Genomic DNA, 14859 nt, shown 5'->3' on the forward strand with positions numbered 1-14859 from the left:
TGCGGCTTCTTCTTGGTTCCCATTTGCCTGTGGGATTCCAAGGTACTTGTAGCTTCCCTCAACATCCACTATGCTGCCTTCTGGCAGTTCAACTCCTTCAGTCCTTACAACCTTCCCTCTCTTTGTTATCATTCAACCACACTTGTCCAGTCCAAATGATATTCATACTGTTTTCCACAGTCCCATTAAGTTCCTTATGAGGGTTCTTATGTTCCTATTGATGTGGTGTAGCTCCAGGCATTCCAGGATCCGTGTGTGAGGCATTGAGTCATAGGCTTTGTTGTAGTCCATCCAGGTAGTGCACAGGTTGGTCTGTCTGGTCTTACAGTCTCGAGTGACTGCTTTATTTACCAGTAGTTGATGTTTTTCTCCACTGGTGTCCTTACCCATTCCTTTCTGGGCCCTGCTCATGTATTGAACCATGGGCTTACTCATCTTAGCCGCTCCTGACAGGAGCTTCCATGTTGTGCAGAGGCAGGTTATCGGGCGGTAGTTGAATGGGACTGCTCCCTTTTGGGGGTTCTTCAGGATCAGGACTGCCCTGCCTTCAGTTAGCCACTCTGGGCGAGTCCCATCCATTAGCAGCTGGTTCATTTGAGCTGCCAGGCACTCATGGAGTGCAGTTGGGTTCTTTAGCCAGTAGGTGTGGATCATGTCAGGCCCAGGTGCTGTCCAGTTCTTCATGTTTGAGACCCTTTTTTGGATATCTGCCGTTGTGATGGTTACTGGTTCCTGTTCAGGTCCACCAGCCACTGGGTGTTATGTGATGCCTCCCCCTCCCATATGTTTTTCCAGTATTGTTCAGTCTCCAGCCTTGGTGTTAATGTAACTACCCTGCCACTGAGAGTACACTTTGGACAGTTCGGTGGAGAACATCCTGTTTATTCTCCTTGATTCTATTTCTCTGGTGTACCTCTTCAGACGTGTGGCCAGGGCTGTGAGTCGTTGTTTGGCAGTCTCCATTTTGGCCTCTGGTATGGACAGCTTGCTGTACTTCTTACCCAACTTCATCCCACTTCTCTGCAGTTCTGATAGTTGGCTAACTTCTTTTCGTGTTGCCCTTATTTTTGCCTCTAACCTCCTTCTCCATACAGGGTACTGCTCCTTGGTGGTGGTGTGTATTTTGTGGCCAAGCGTCTCAAGGATCACTGTTGCCATGGTGTATATCAGCTTGTTGGTCTCAGTGATGGTCACAGTAGGGGTGTTCGTAATGCTGCATTCACATCTTCTAGTAGACTTTCAGAGGGTACATCACTTAGGCTTGGTAACCTGCTATGGAGGTTCCAGGTGTCCATCTTACTCATGATCTTCACTCTCAGGTCAGCTGCTCTTGTGTTGAGCATGTGGGGGCTTGTTATTGGGGCTTGGTACCCAATCTCGGGTGGGGATGGTATTGTTTACCCCCGACCTTGCATCCTGGCTCCCCCTTGCCATAGCATTTGTGTTGTATCTCTTCGATCTCCAGTTTTGATAGCAATTGCTGGAACACTGAGCTACTAGTTGTTTTGGCCCTAGTATAGATGGTGGGTTTTGAAGTTTCCATAGGTCCCACATCCTCTTCATATAACACCTATTGCTGGGGTTACTCATGTAGTAGCATTCCAACAGCTATCTATTCTCAGCCCTCGTCCATGAGTGTCGTGTTCCAGTAGCCCATGTCTCATCAGGTTGCCCTGGTCCCCTAGCACGGTATGTACCACTGACAGATACAAGAAGTGGCTGATATTGAAAAGTCCTACCGGTGGCTGGAAAGGCTGGACTGAAAGACAACACAGAGGCACTAATCGTAGCAGCACAAGAACAGGCCCTGAGCACAAGATCGATAGAGGCCGGGATCTACCACACCAGGCAGGACCCCAGGTGCAGGCTGTGCAAAGATGCCCCTGAGACAATCCAGCACATAACAGCAGGTTGTAAGATGCTAGCAGGCAGAGCATACATGGAACGCCGTAACCAAGTGGCCGGCATAGTGTACAGGAACATCTGTGCCGAGTATGGGCTGGAGGTCCAAAGGTCAAAATGGGACACACCTCCAAAGGTGAGGGAGAATGACCGAGCTAAGATCCTGTGGGACTTCCAGATACAGACCGACAAACTGACATAGTAGTGGTGGACAAACAGCAGAAGAAAGCCGTAGTGGTAGATGTAGCGATCCCAAGTGACAGCAACATCAGAAAGAAGGAACATGAGAAGCTTGAGAAATACCAAGGGCTGAAAGAAGAACTAGAAAAGATGTGGAAGGTGAAGGCAACAGTGGTCCCCGTGGCAATTGGCACCCTCGGGGCTGTGACCCCCAAACTGGGAGAGTGGCTCCAACAGATCCCAGGAACAACATCAGAGCTCTCAGTCCAGAAGAGCACAGTGCTAGGAACAGCTAAGATACTGCGAAGAACCCTCAAACTCCCAGGCCTCTGGTAGAGGACCCGAGATTGAGGAAGACACACATACACACACACACCACCCATAGGGGTGAGAAGGGAATTTTTTTTTTGTTTTTTTTTTTTGTTATATATATACTGTATGCATACAGTATACATATATCCAATAACTTGTTGATTAAAGATCTATTTTATCTCATTTATCCCCCTTTGCCAGTGGAAAAGTATGGCAACTAAATAAACAGGCTTCACACTGACATCACCCGTGTCTTAGGAGATTAAACGTAATAAGCTGCTTTACGTTGAGAATAGAAACAATAAGAAGTGGAGCAGTCTGGGATGCACAGACTGTGGAAACGCAGAAGGTGCTCACACATGGTCTTCTTGTCTTTTTCATGTCTGACATAGATTTGACAGGACCCAATAGGACTGGACAGCAAAAGGTAAGTCAGCTGTTTTTGAGAGTTTCAGAATGGTCATTATGACCTCCAGAGAGCCAAGATTTTTAACATGCAAACGATCGTAACATGTGTATGTACATATATATATGTACACATATATGAAATACTCTGTAACTATACTATATTTAGAGCCAGTGAGCATTCAGACAGAATGACCTGTCACTAGAGGTGTTTGAGGAATTTCTCATGCTAGCGTTTGAGCACCAAATATTTGATACATATAATTAGATATTTGCAGTTAATATTTTAAAACATTTTGCATAATGTTTCTACATTTTTGTGCCATCTGACAAATGTGTGCAGAATTTTACAGTTAAAAGTATGAAAGTCAAGTATAAAACTAATAACCCTTTGTATTTTTTATTTGTCCTGCAGTTGTGAGGCTGTGTGAGGCTGTGCTAGATTTAAGAATGAGCAAGAGAGGGAGGAGGAGAAGCAGCAAGAGGAGGAAGAGCTCCAGCAGCAGTAAACGTGAGTTGGAGTGTTGGGTGGAGTGGCGGGTGCAGCGAGGTTAATCTGGTGCTTAGTTAAGTCACATTTTTCTCACACCTGCATGCAGTTTGGCCATGGTGGGACTTCTTCACATGAGTAGACCACTAATGATACTGAAATGTAGGTTTTATAGATACAATTTTATAAAAGCACATTAAGTTCACCACTGCAGAGCAACCTGTCCCCATAATAGTGTGTATTCACACTATTGTAGGGACTGAAAAATTACCACCAACAAAACAGCATTTTCAAAACTATGTAATGAAGTAAAATGAAAACAGACCTTCAGACCACCTGAACAAACAAAAGTGTCTTCATTGGTGTGGGGTGTTGTTTCTGGTAATAGTGACCTAATAAAAAATTGTTCAACAAAGTGTGCATTTTTGGTAAACCACTTTATAATTTGAGTGGTCTAATCATAATGTTTCTGTGGAGATTTTCTGTGGAAGATTTCATGATTGGTTTTGCATTTATAGTCATTTTAATGTTTACTGCATGCATCTACTGTATAAAACAGATATTGGAATTGAACTGTGATAGGACTTAGTATTTAATACTTAATATGCTTTATTTTCAACACATTCTTGGCAGAGTAAATAAAAAGTCTTACAGTACATGTATGTGTATCATGGTCTGTAAAGTCAACTTGGATGGATGACCGTGACCATCTCTAAATCTTCCCATGATATAAATGCTATTATTATTTTTGATATATTTAACATAAAGCTTGCTGTTTCTTTACTTTCAGAGAGTGTCTCATCATATACCTTCCAAAAGCAAAACAAAAGCAAAGATGATGTCTGTGAAAAGAGGGAAACTGACTTTCTTGGGAAGGAAAATATTTTGTCAGTATCAGAAGATGAAAAAAGGTACAACAATTCTCCACCCAAGGAGAAAAGATTTAAACTGGATGATCATGTGAATTCTTTCACAAACCAAGGCAGCATTTATACCAAAACAATAGAGGACAAGGGTGTGAAAATTGTAACATTACTGTCTGTCAGTGACATGGAAGATTCATCCCCAGAGATTGTGTTTCAGCAATCACAGGAACCCATGTCAGAAAATCCAACCCACTTGTTAACACCAGTTACGAACATCATGAAAATTAACTGTAACAGCTCAGTTGTGAAACTGGAAATTCATGAAATTCTACAACATAATTCTTCTATCAATAAGACCACGTTTGTTGTAATGAATGAAAAGAGGGAGAGCTCTGAGGTGTTTTTTAAAAGCAAATGTGAGAGGACACCAAACAGTGAGCTATTTGAGCAACCATCACAAAATGTGACTAATCACAATGCAAGTCAAAACACAAATTGTGGCTTTAGCTTTGGTAGGATGGATGAACAACTAGAAGCTCACAGAGATTTAAAATCTTTCAGTCCAACACAAAAGTGGGACAGTCCAAAATACTGTCATTGCTGCAGTGACTACAAACAACAAGTATCAACAAATTGTTTGTTGACAAATCTTCCATTAAGCCCACCACTACTGTTAAATATCAAAGCACAAGGAGAGAGAAAACTTTTTCACAAAAGCTTCAATATTGATCAGTCCTGGGACATTCCTCCACCCCAAGAGTTTGCAGACATTAAATGCAACACTTTAGAAGACCTAACACTTGACCTGGCTTCTTGTAGGATTGACACTTCTAGTTCTGGTGATAACCAGAAAGGGGATTTTCACCCAACACCTAATATAACCTGCAGTGAAGAATCTGGATGCCCATTTTCTGGAGAAGTGGAGGAAAGAGCTGATCTGGCTCCATCTTTGGAACAGCTATCGGAATCTGACAACTATGAGCCCAGGCTCATGAGACCCTCGTTGTCCACCAACAGGTCCAGCTTCACCAAAGAGTTCATCAACTATCAGCAGAGAAAATCCTGGATTAGAAATAACAGTATTGCTACTGTAGAGCACAGAGCATGTTCATTACCAAAGAAAAGATGCCAAACATTTCCTGGGATGTCACAGGATCTAGGAATGATGCAAGAGGATATTCTGCGTCCCTACAGTGAATCATTTTCCTCTCTGATCATGTCTTCGATTCCTCTCCATACTGAGAGGCTGGAAAAGACTCACCAGGGTAATGACAAATTTCCCGGATTTAGAAATAGTTCCAAAGACAGCTCCAGACTTGTCTCAGAAATCAGCCACAGTGGAAAGCAATCATTGCTCAGGCCATTCTCAACGACCAGTTCTGAAGACAATCCTGATGTGTTCACTGTCCACAAACAAAGCAGCATCAGATGCAATCATTCTGAACTCAGACAACAGGATGCTGACCTGAGACAGAGTGTTTGTAAGGACATGGGAAGTGTGGACAGTGATGATTGTGAAGATAAAGTTGAACAGAGTGAAGTAGCAGACAGTGGATTTGACCAAGACATGGGAGAAGTAGAATATCGCAGCCCAGAGCCACTTACAGAGGAGCTCGGTCCAAAAGCCTTTCCTATACGAGTCACCCGTCCATCCTACAGTGGCTCTGAGGAACAAATGCTGGAGAACCATTCTGAAGTGTTGCTCCAGAATGGTCTGGTTGAAAATGCAAGTCAGGAGGATTCTGTTTTATGCAAATATAATAAGTCCTCAGTCAGGACAATAACTGTTGGGGCACTCGAGCAAAGATTTCTGCAGATGGACACAAGATCGTCACTGGGTACTTGTATGGAAAAACAGCTTCGAATTGCTGTAGAAGACCCCTGCATGTCCCATTTGCAGAATACAGATACTCATTCAGTAAACCAAAATGAGGCTATAAAGAGCGTTGAACCTAAAACAGGAAATACAATGCATTCCATGTCACTGATGAATAAAGAGACAAATGATCAGCAGTTCTACACAGGAGGAAGGGGTACAGAGGATTCAGACAAACCTACAGGCATTGAACCCTTTCCTGCCAAAGACCCTAAGGAAATCCATGCAAAAGAGCAGCTCAGTAAAACTGACAAGGCTGATAAACAGATTGTTTCCAGATGTAAGTTATTGTAATGTTTGTCTCATGTAATGCATATAATCAAATAACAAGCAACTTATTTCACGTGGATACTTATGTAACACTCACCTATTGTGGTTGTTTCTTGTCATTTCCAGCTTCCTCAGAGGCCAAAGAGCATCTGAAACCTGTGGCTCATAAAGACCCGGACAGCAGTGGATCTGATCGCTGGGCCAAGAAGCGAAGTCTCTTTAAAGAAAGCAAGCAATGGAGCTCTGCTGGAGGCAACTCAATAACCAGTGACATCACAGAGGAGTCTGGTAATATTAGGGAATGAGCTTGGAAATATTTCTAAATAAGTCTAAATAATCATTGCTATACATTTGTTAAGGTGTTGTCAAGGTAAAGCAGTAGTAGAGAGCACTATAGTCTATATTGTATGTAACTTCCTACTAGTTGCAACTGTGCTCATCAGATCCTGTGCCTTCAGCGGTTGTTTATGTTCTTTATTTGCATTGTCTTGTATCATATATTTGGTTATACTCGCCTGTATTTTTTCTAGTATCAGAGGACACTCACTCTATAGAAATGACTATTCAAGACAATGAAAAAAGAGGCTTCTATACAGAGACTTTCCACTCCTCAGCATGGATTTACCAAGGAGACGATGTAGGCCCTACAGCCGTTCCTCCCAGTCTCAACACCAGAACTCAAGCTGTCTCAAGTAAGCTGGAGATTTTATGAGGTTACAAGATTATTTATCTTACTGTCATATAGTATTAAAACTCAGTCATTCTTCAGTGGATTGAATGAGAAACACCTGCTTGAAGAAGTGGTCCAGACACGATACAGAGGCAAAGCTGTAGACTAAAATTTAACTGTCTCCCCTCCTCTCAGTTCGTGAAAGGACAGTTAAGATCAGCAAAGGGACAGGAGAGTATCCTTGGGGCTTTCGGATCCAGTTTTCTAAACCTATTGTGGTCACAGAGGTTGACACAAGTAAGTGAATTCCTCCGGTGTCATTTAAGTGTAGTCTGTGAATGAGATGTTTGGGTGTCCTTAGGTTTTGGCATAAGGGCATTTAAAGGAATAAAAATGTTAAGACAAATGCAGTGCAGTAGTGGGAATGTGCACGTGAGTTAAGAAACCTTGAAAAGCTGTCTATGAAAAGAAACCAGTGCAACACATGGATACAGTAGTATAGTATAAAGAATATAGAAAAGAATTATAAACTGTTTCTGTATCAGGGCCACATGTACAGTAGCTGCCCTAGCATGCATTGGGAAAGAGAATGGGATACAGCCAGGGGAGTTTTCCATGTCACATGGCTGACACATGTGGACAGACATACATATTTGCATCTTCTTATCACCCAACCTGCATGTGTTTGCACTGTGGGAGGAAACTCACACAGAGACTTCCTGGAGTCTGGAAAGTTGCGAGGCAACCAACCAAAACTATTTGTTCACTAAGGATGTTCAGTTGGTTGGTGTCATTTGTTAAGATCTTGGTGTTTGCTCTGTAAGCTAAGTTTATTCATTGCCGTGGTTTCAGATGGGGCAGCTGAGGAAGCGGGGCTGATGGTGGGAGACTACGTTCTAGCAGTCAATGGAACTGATGTCACCAGCATCCCTCATTCTGAGGCTGCTAATTTAGCCAGGCAAGGTATGATATTGGTAGACCTGAAATTGGGTGATATTCACACAGCACACTTGAGGTCTTGAATACGTAGTGTTCAGAGAGCACCTGAATGTGTGTTTAAAGTTGGGAAACCATAGCAGGTGTTTAAGGTGAAACAGCTACAGTAATTATGCTTTAAATTGTAACAATTTTGCTATATTAGAATAATGAGTGTTTGAGTAAAGAATCACAATACTTAACTGGATGTTGATTAATTGTTGCTATTGCAGGTCCTGATGTTCTAACTTTGATCATTGGGTCAGACATTGCACGTGGGCCTAACGCTCCTCGGCCAGCATGCCGTGGTTATCTTCACAAGCGTACACAGTCTGGTCTGATTAAAGGCTGGAGAAAGAGGTGGTTTGTGCTTACACATGACTGCTGCCTTTACTACTACAGACACAAACGGGTGAGCAAGGAGCAACTGTTATGTGTTCTAGTTTCTGGAAACACACAAAAAAGAAACAAGAAATGTCCTTTTGACATTATCACATACTCAATGCAGGATGAAGGCAAGAGGAGAGCTCTGTCAGCAGTAAAGCTGGAAGGGGCTGAGGTGGGACAAGACATTTCCCTAGGAAAACCATTTGTGTTCAAGTGCTGCCCTCAGTCTGCTAATCGAGTGTACTTCTTCTGTGCCACTTCAAACCAGGAGATGAAACGGTATAATACAGATAAAATTGTTCTAAGTCAAATAAAGTGTTTTTATTAGAGCTGATTAATTGAATAAAATATATAATAACTATTGTATGCTTTCATGTATCTGTTGAATAGAAATGAAAATCTGTAATCAACACTAAATACTTCAGGAAAGCGCTGTAGCTCAAGGCCTTGTGTACTTTTTTTAGTTTTATTATGTTTGAGCTGTGTCTTTGTGGTTTTAGGTGGCTGGAAGCTATGGAGAAGGCTATTCATCCGATCACACAGGTAACATCTTAATCTGACTTAAATCAAATGGGCCTAAATGCATGATGTTATGACTGTGATGATTAGAGAACTGTATTGTGTCAGGCTCTTGCTGGCTGGCTTTCACATGCATCGTATTTGGCTTTCAGCCTAACACTAATCTCCTCAATTACCTCTCATGCTTTAGAACCACGTGTGGGTGGATGTCACCAGACACAACTCTAATCTGCCCCCGCTGGCTGTGAAAAACCCAGAGTGTCTTGGACTGCTCCATAAAACTGACAAAAGCAGGGACATGTGGGTACAGCACTACTGCATTCTGAAGGATGCATGCCTCTACTTGTACAGCGGTATCCGCGCAACTCATGCACATGGTATGGATATATATCATGTTCCATATGTATATAATAAGCACTGTAAAGGTTTTCATCTCCATAATATAAGACACCATTTACTACTGATAATAAAAATATAAAATATTGATTACTACATAAGACCAGGACCAGGGTGCAGTGTCCATAAAAATAAAAAAGGGTTGCTGTAAATCAGTAGCTATTTTGAATGGAGACCTGTTTGATGTTTATGAAAATGATGTAAATTATCTGCTGTGGACTTCTCAAACCAAATGAACATATGTAGAAATATTGGATGAATTTGTTAATATACTTTACAGTTCTCTGTGTAATTTGTATGAATCAGCTACCAATTCAAAAGTTACTGGTTCCTGCTGGTCATTGCTGATGTAGATGCAAGAGAAGAGGTGATGCAGGCTGCAGCTGTCTGTGAAAGCGGAGGTAGTGTAGACTGTACAAGATTTTAATGATAGATGAAGGCCTACTGCTGAGTGTGAATCCAGTAAATACAGGATATTAGCACAAGTATATTGCTTTCATGACATTTTGGGTATCAATCAACCTTCAGGTGTGTGTGTGTGTGTGTTGCTTTATTGTGTCTTAAATTCATGTTGCCATGCATGTGACAGGTTTGCCAGCATTTGTAGGGCATGTCATTTGGTTATGTGTGGAATATTATATGCAGTGCACATACTAAATACCTGCATCGCATCGTTCTTTTTTATTTTTTCGACAGCTGTTTTTCCTAAGCTAAATTGTGCACCAAACTCCCATAATGATGAGACAAGTGAAGTAAATGCTAAACACCTAGGACAAGGAGTTCTACATTAATCAGCATACATCATAATTTGTGCCTTTAGGTGGGATCTACCTTCATGGCTACATGGTGCGAGAGCAGCCCTATGGATCCAAGAAATCCTGCATTGAGCTGAAACCTCCATCTGATGAATTCATGACGTTCTATCTCTGTGCTGAAAATCCAAATGAGAATATTCGGTGAGAAACTGAATATTATAATTCGAATGTAGTTTTGAGAAATTGTAAGACTTTCGCATGATTGATGTTAGTATGCTTCAATTTAGGCACTCAAATCAGTTACGGATAGTTCACCCTGAGGATGTTTTGCCACCTAATAAATACAACACTTCTTGTACTGGAAAAAATCACTGAAATTAACCAGACCTTTGAAATATATGTGGTAAAACAAAGCAAAGAAATCTTTGTTTTTTCCTGGTTCTAATGTTACATGCATTGAGCTCTGCGAGTGCATAGAGGTGAAACCCAGTGAGTGAGGAGAGCGCCAGTTAAAAAGAACATATAATATTTCATATTCATATTCGTGTCATATTTCTGGTGTTTTTCACAGATGGATCATGGCCATCAAAGCTTCAATAAAGAAGTGGCTGCCTTTACATCAGGCCCTTCAGGACTACATGATTCAACCATCAGAAGAGACCAGAATGTAAAAACGTAAATACTTACAGGACTGGATGAGCCTCCTGTTTACAGATTCCTGCACACTGTTCTCTGTGCTGCCATGTTTTGGCCATAGTTATTAGTGCCCTAAATGTATGCCTCCTCATTTACATTCAGCTCAAAAGACAAGCAGTCCTGCAAATGTAAAAGTACAAAAGCAAAGTTGAGAGATGAGAAAAACAAACATTGCTTTATATTTTTCACTTCATTTCATTTATCCTACATTGTTATCTTGTCGTACAATTATTTCCAATAATTTGGAGAGGTTTCAGTTTGGGATAGAAAATATTATTTCTATACATTTCTACTGATTATTCTACAATATATAATCAATTGTTAGAATGCACTCTCATGCTTTTGATACACGAAAACCAATAATAATGTATCAGTGTACTAGCCAGATAAATTCTAATTAAGTCCTCAGTCTTTGTCTGCTACTTGCAAATAATCACTATTCAATGCTTAAAACTGCTAACAAAGTATGCAAAATACACACAAAGATACCTCAGTTGCACATGTGAACATTGAATGAGAATGTAATTAAAGGATATGTATTAAAGCATATGTGCATTTTTGAGTTTGTTTTACAACAGTTCTGCTGTCTATCTGATCACACATGATAGATTGATCATTCCTCCATCATAATGGCCAGTAAATGTTGATGACATTTTTGGTACAGAGCTGAAGTTACAATATGTCTGGTCAAAATATCTAAAATTAGGTCTTTTTTACTCATTTACACAATGTTTTTATTTTTTCTAGCTGGCACTGGCCTTCCCACATTTAGCCCATCTGTTTTGACACCATGTGGGGTTGATTTAATAATCCTGTTTGGCTTTTTAAAATCACCTTATATTCCTCGTGTGCTGACTGTGTCCTCTTCAGTAGGTGGGTTGGTGGATGGAGCTCTGCCACTTGTTCATTGGTGGCAGAGAATAACCACGTCAGCTCATTCTACTGGTACATGAACAGAAGGACTGTCATGGCAGGATGGATCGAATAAATAGGACATGCCACAACCCCTTTCAATATGTGTGTTAATATAATAGGAGAATGATAGATGTGCACTGAGTTCTGTTTTGTACACACACACACACACACACACACACACTGTCTTCCAGGGGCTACTTGTAATACTGACAGAGACCACTAGGGGTCTAATGGTTGAGATCGTTGCTTTCACTTATATTAACATTAATAGTATTACAGAATTAGTATAGTATTAGTAGCAGGAACTTTTTGTCTGAACAATCATATAAATGTAACTGTAACAGTGAGAATCAGAGTCCTTCACAATTTGATTTAGGATTTCTGTTAAAAGTTGTTACAATATACACTAACATTGAAACAATTATTGATACAATATGGCTATTTTTAATTCATCTGTTAAAATACGCTGTCATGCCTGTTAAATGCTTTCTAATGCAGGGGGCTATTTGGGTTTTACAGCCTAGTACCAATAGATAAAGGCTTAATATTTTACATCTCTCTTCATATCTACATCCTATCTAATTGAAGGATGCAGTCACCCATTAGACAGAATAAAACCGGAAGTTTCTTGAAATAAGCTTTAATCATTTAACAGTCATTTGTTAACAAAATGTCTGAAATAACAGTATTGAATGTTTTTTTTTTATATGAAATGTCTGCTTTTTAGAAGGAGGGGCTATTTTAACCACTCCAATTTTATTCTCATTAGAGAATACCTGGATCATATTGTTAACAGTGCAGTAGCCTCACTGCGTGAAACGCTTGGTACTGTGGCCCCTATGAAAAAGAAGTTAGTGAATCAGAGGAGATCCACCCCATAGTATAAATTACATATTCGTACCTTAAAGCAGGCATCACGAAGGCTGGAAAGGAAGTGGCGTTCCACAAACTTAGAGGAAATTTTTCTAGCCTGGAAAAACAGTCTACTAACATATAAAAAAGCTCTCCGTAAAGCCAGAACTGCATACTATTCATCACTAATAGAGGAAAATAAGAACAATCCCAGGTTTCTTTTCAGCACTGTAGCCAGGCTGACAAAAAGTCACAGCTCCGTTGAGCCCAGTGTTCCCTTAGCTCTCAGCAGTGATGAATTTATGAGTTTCTTTACAAATAAAATCACAACTATTAGAGATAAAATTCAGCAGATGCTTCCTATACCTGCAATAAATGAATCTTCTACTACAGTAGCTCTTGAATCATCTGTAGGACCTCAGTTATGTTTAGACTGCTTCTCTCCCATAGAGCTCTCTGACTTTACATCAGTAGTTGCTTCATCGAAATCATCAACATGTCTCTTAGACCCCATCCCGACTAGACTACTTAAAGACACCCTGCTATTAGTTGGCTCATCTTTATTAGACTTATCATATTTATCTCACATCATAGTACAGAAACAGCACTGTTAAAAGTCAACAACAATCTTCTCTTAGCCTCAGATAATGGACTTGTTTTCAAAGTCTGGCCCGGGGGACAATTGCGAAATTTCCATCGGTCCGCAGCCTCTGGCATAAAATTAATCATGTGTGGCCCGTCAGCACTGTTTTATATATTTCACCAGAAGATGGCAGCAGACCCGTGGCCGCACTCTCGCTGCATGACCCTTTCCAGCCCATTTCTAAAATGGCGACTGTAACGAAGAAAAGGAAAGTTGACAGAGAGGGCCATCTCTTCCAGGACTAGCGGAAAATTGGTATATTTTTTCACTGAAATACGAAACAACTGTGTCTGCCTAATTTGCCAAGAGACTGTGGCTGTTTTCAAGGAATTCAGTATCAAGAGACACTACCAGAAGAAACATGCTAACTACGACAAGCTAACTGTGAAGGAACGTTATGAAAAATTAAAGCAACTGGAAGCTGTTTTAACGGCACAGCAGCGTTTTTTTTACAAGAGCCCATGAGTCAAATGAAAATGCCACAAAGGCGAGCTACTTGTGCGAGAAAATATTCTCGGTTATGAACTTCAAAAAGAACAAGACTAAGTGACTCTCACTTGCGTGACAGCTTGCTCATCAGAACCACTTTCTTTGAGCCAGACCTGGCCTATTTACTACAGTCGAGATCTCAGTATCACCCATCACATTAGTGCAGGCAAGTTATTTGTTTAGCCATCTGAGGTGAATAAATTCTAAAATCTCAGTGAATTTAATTTTTTTGTGACGATCAAAACCACAGTTTTTAATATGCACTTTTTCATCTTTATAATCTGTGTATCATTCATTTTGTTTTTGAAAAGTGAAAGCCTTTTGCAATAAAAAAAAATCATTAAATAGTTCATTTGCATTTAATATTAATGTTTCAAAGAATGTCAGGCTGAATGGTCGACCCCCCACACATTTTCACCTCACCAAATCTGGCCCTCTTTGCAAAAGGTTTGGACACCCCTGTCCTAGACCTTAGTGCTGCATTCGACTCTATTGACCACAGAATCTTATTACAGAGACTGGAGCATGTGATTAGTATCAGAGGAACAGCATTAAAATAGTTCCAATCCTATTTATTCGACAGATTCCAGTTTGTTCATGTCCATGATGAACCTTCCACATGCACAAAAGTTAGTTATGGAGTTCCACAAGGCTCTGTGCTAGGACCGATTCTGCTTCCTTTAGGCTATGTCATTAGGAAGCACTCTATTAATTACCACTGCTATGCAGATGACACTCAGCTGTATCTATCTATGAAACCTGTTAACATAAATCAGTTACCCAGACTTCAAGCGTGTCTAACTGACATAAAGGCCTGGATGACCAGTAACCTTCTACTTTTAAATTAAGAGAAAACATAAGTTATTGTATTTGGGCCTAAAAACCTCAGAAATAACTTTTCTAAAATTATAGCTACTATAGATGGCATAGCCCTGGCCTCCAGCACTACTGTGAAAAATCTTGGAGTTATTTTTGACCAGGACATGTCCTTTAACTCACACATAAAACAAATCTCTAGAACTGCCTTCTTTCACCTGCGCAACATTGCCAAAATTAGGAACATCCTGTCTCAAAATGACACAGAAAAACTAGTCCATCCATTTGTTACCTCAAGGCTAGATTACTGTAACTCATTACTATCTGGATGTCCCAGTATCTCCATAAAAAACCTCCAGTTAATCCAGAATGCTGCAGCCAGAGTCCTGACAGGAACTAGCAAGAGAGATCATATTTCTCCTATATTGGCTTCTCTTCATTGGCT

At 40.5% G+C, this 14859-nt stretch overlaps 1 protein-coding gene across 1 annotated transcript; it reads left to right on the forward strand.

Moving 5' to 3' along the window:
* Positions 1–5644: 5644 nt before the first annotated feature.
* Positions 5645–10874, forward strand: pdzph1 (PDZ and pleckstrin homology domains 1). The gene is made up of 11 exons (XM_026297754.1): positions 5645–6311; positions 6428–6589; positions 6832–6993; positions 7167–7268; positions 7824–7934; positions 8180–8358; positions 8455–8612; positions 8834–8876; positions 9043–9229; positions 10069–10204; positions 10575–10874. The coding sequence occupies exons 1-11, from the start codon at positions 5645–5647 to the stop codon at positions 10672–10674; spliced, it is 2007 nt and encodes a 668-aa protein (XP_026153539.1). The 3' UTR covers positions 10675–10874.
* Positions 10875–14859: the final 3985 nt, after the last annotated feature.

The sequence above is a fragment of the Mastacembelus armatus genome, chromosome 12 (genome assembly GCF_900324485.2).
Source record: "Mastacembelus armatus chromosome 12, fMasArm1.2, whole genome shotgun sequence".
Classification (NCBI taxonomy): domain Eukaryota; kingdom Metazoa; phylum Chordata; class Actinopteri; order Synbranchiformes; family Mastacembelidae; genus Mastacembelus; species Mastacembelus armatus.

Bases quoted from the DNA above. Each gene is read 5' to 3' on its own strand.
- pdzph1 (XM_026297754.1), top strand. From the start codon at position 5,645: ATGGGAAGTGTGGACAGTGATGATTGTGAAGATAAAGTTGAACAGAGT. The intron at 6,994-7,166 runs GTAAGCTGGAGA...CCCTCCTCTCAG, and splicing joins CAGAACTCAAGCTGTCTCAA to TTCGTGAAAGGACAGTTAAG. The intron at 8,877-9,042 runs GTAACATCTTAA...CTCATGCTTTAG, and splicing joins CTATTCATCCGATCACACAG to AACCACGTGTGGGTGGATGT.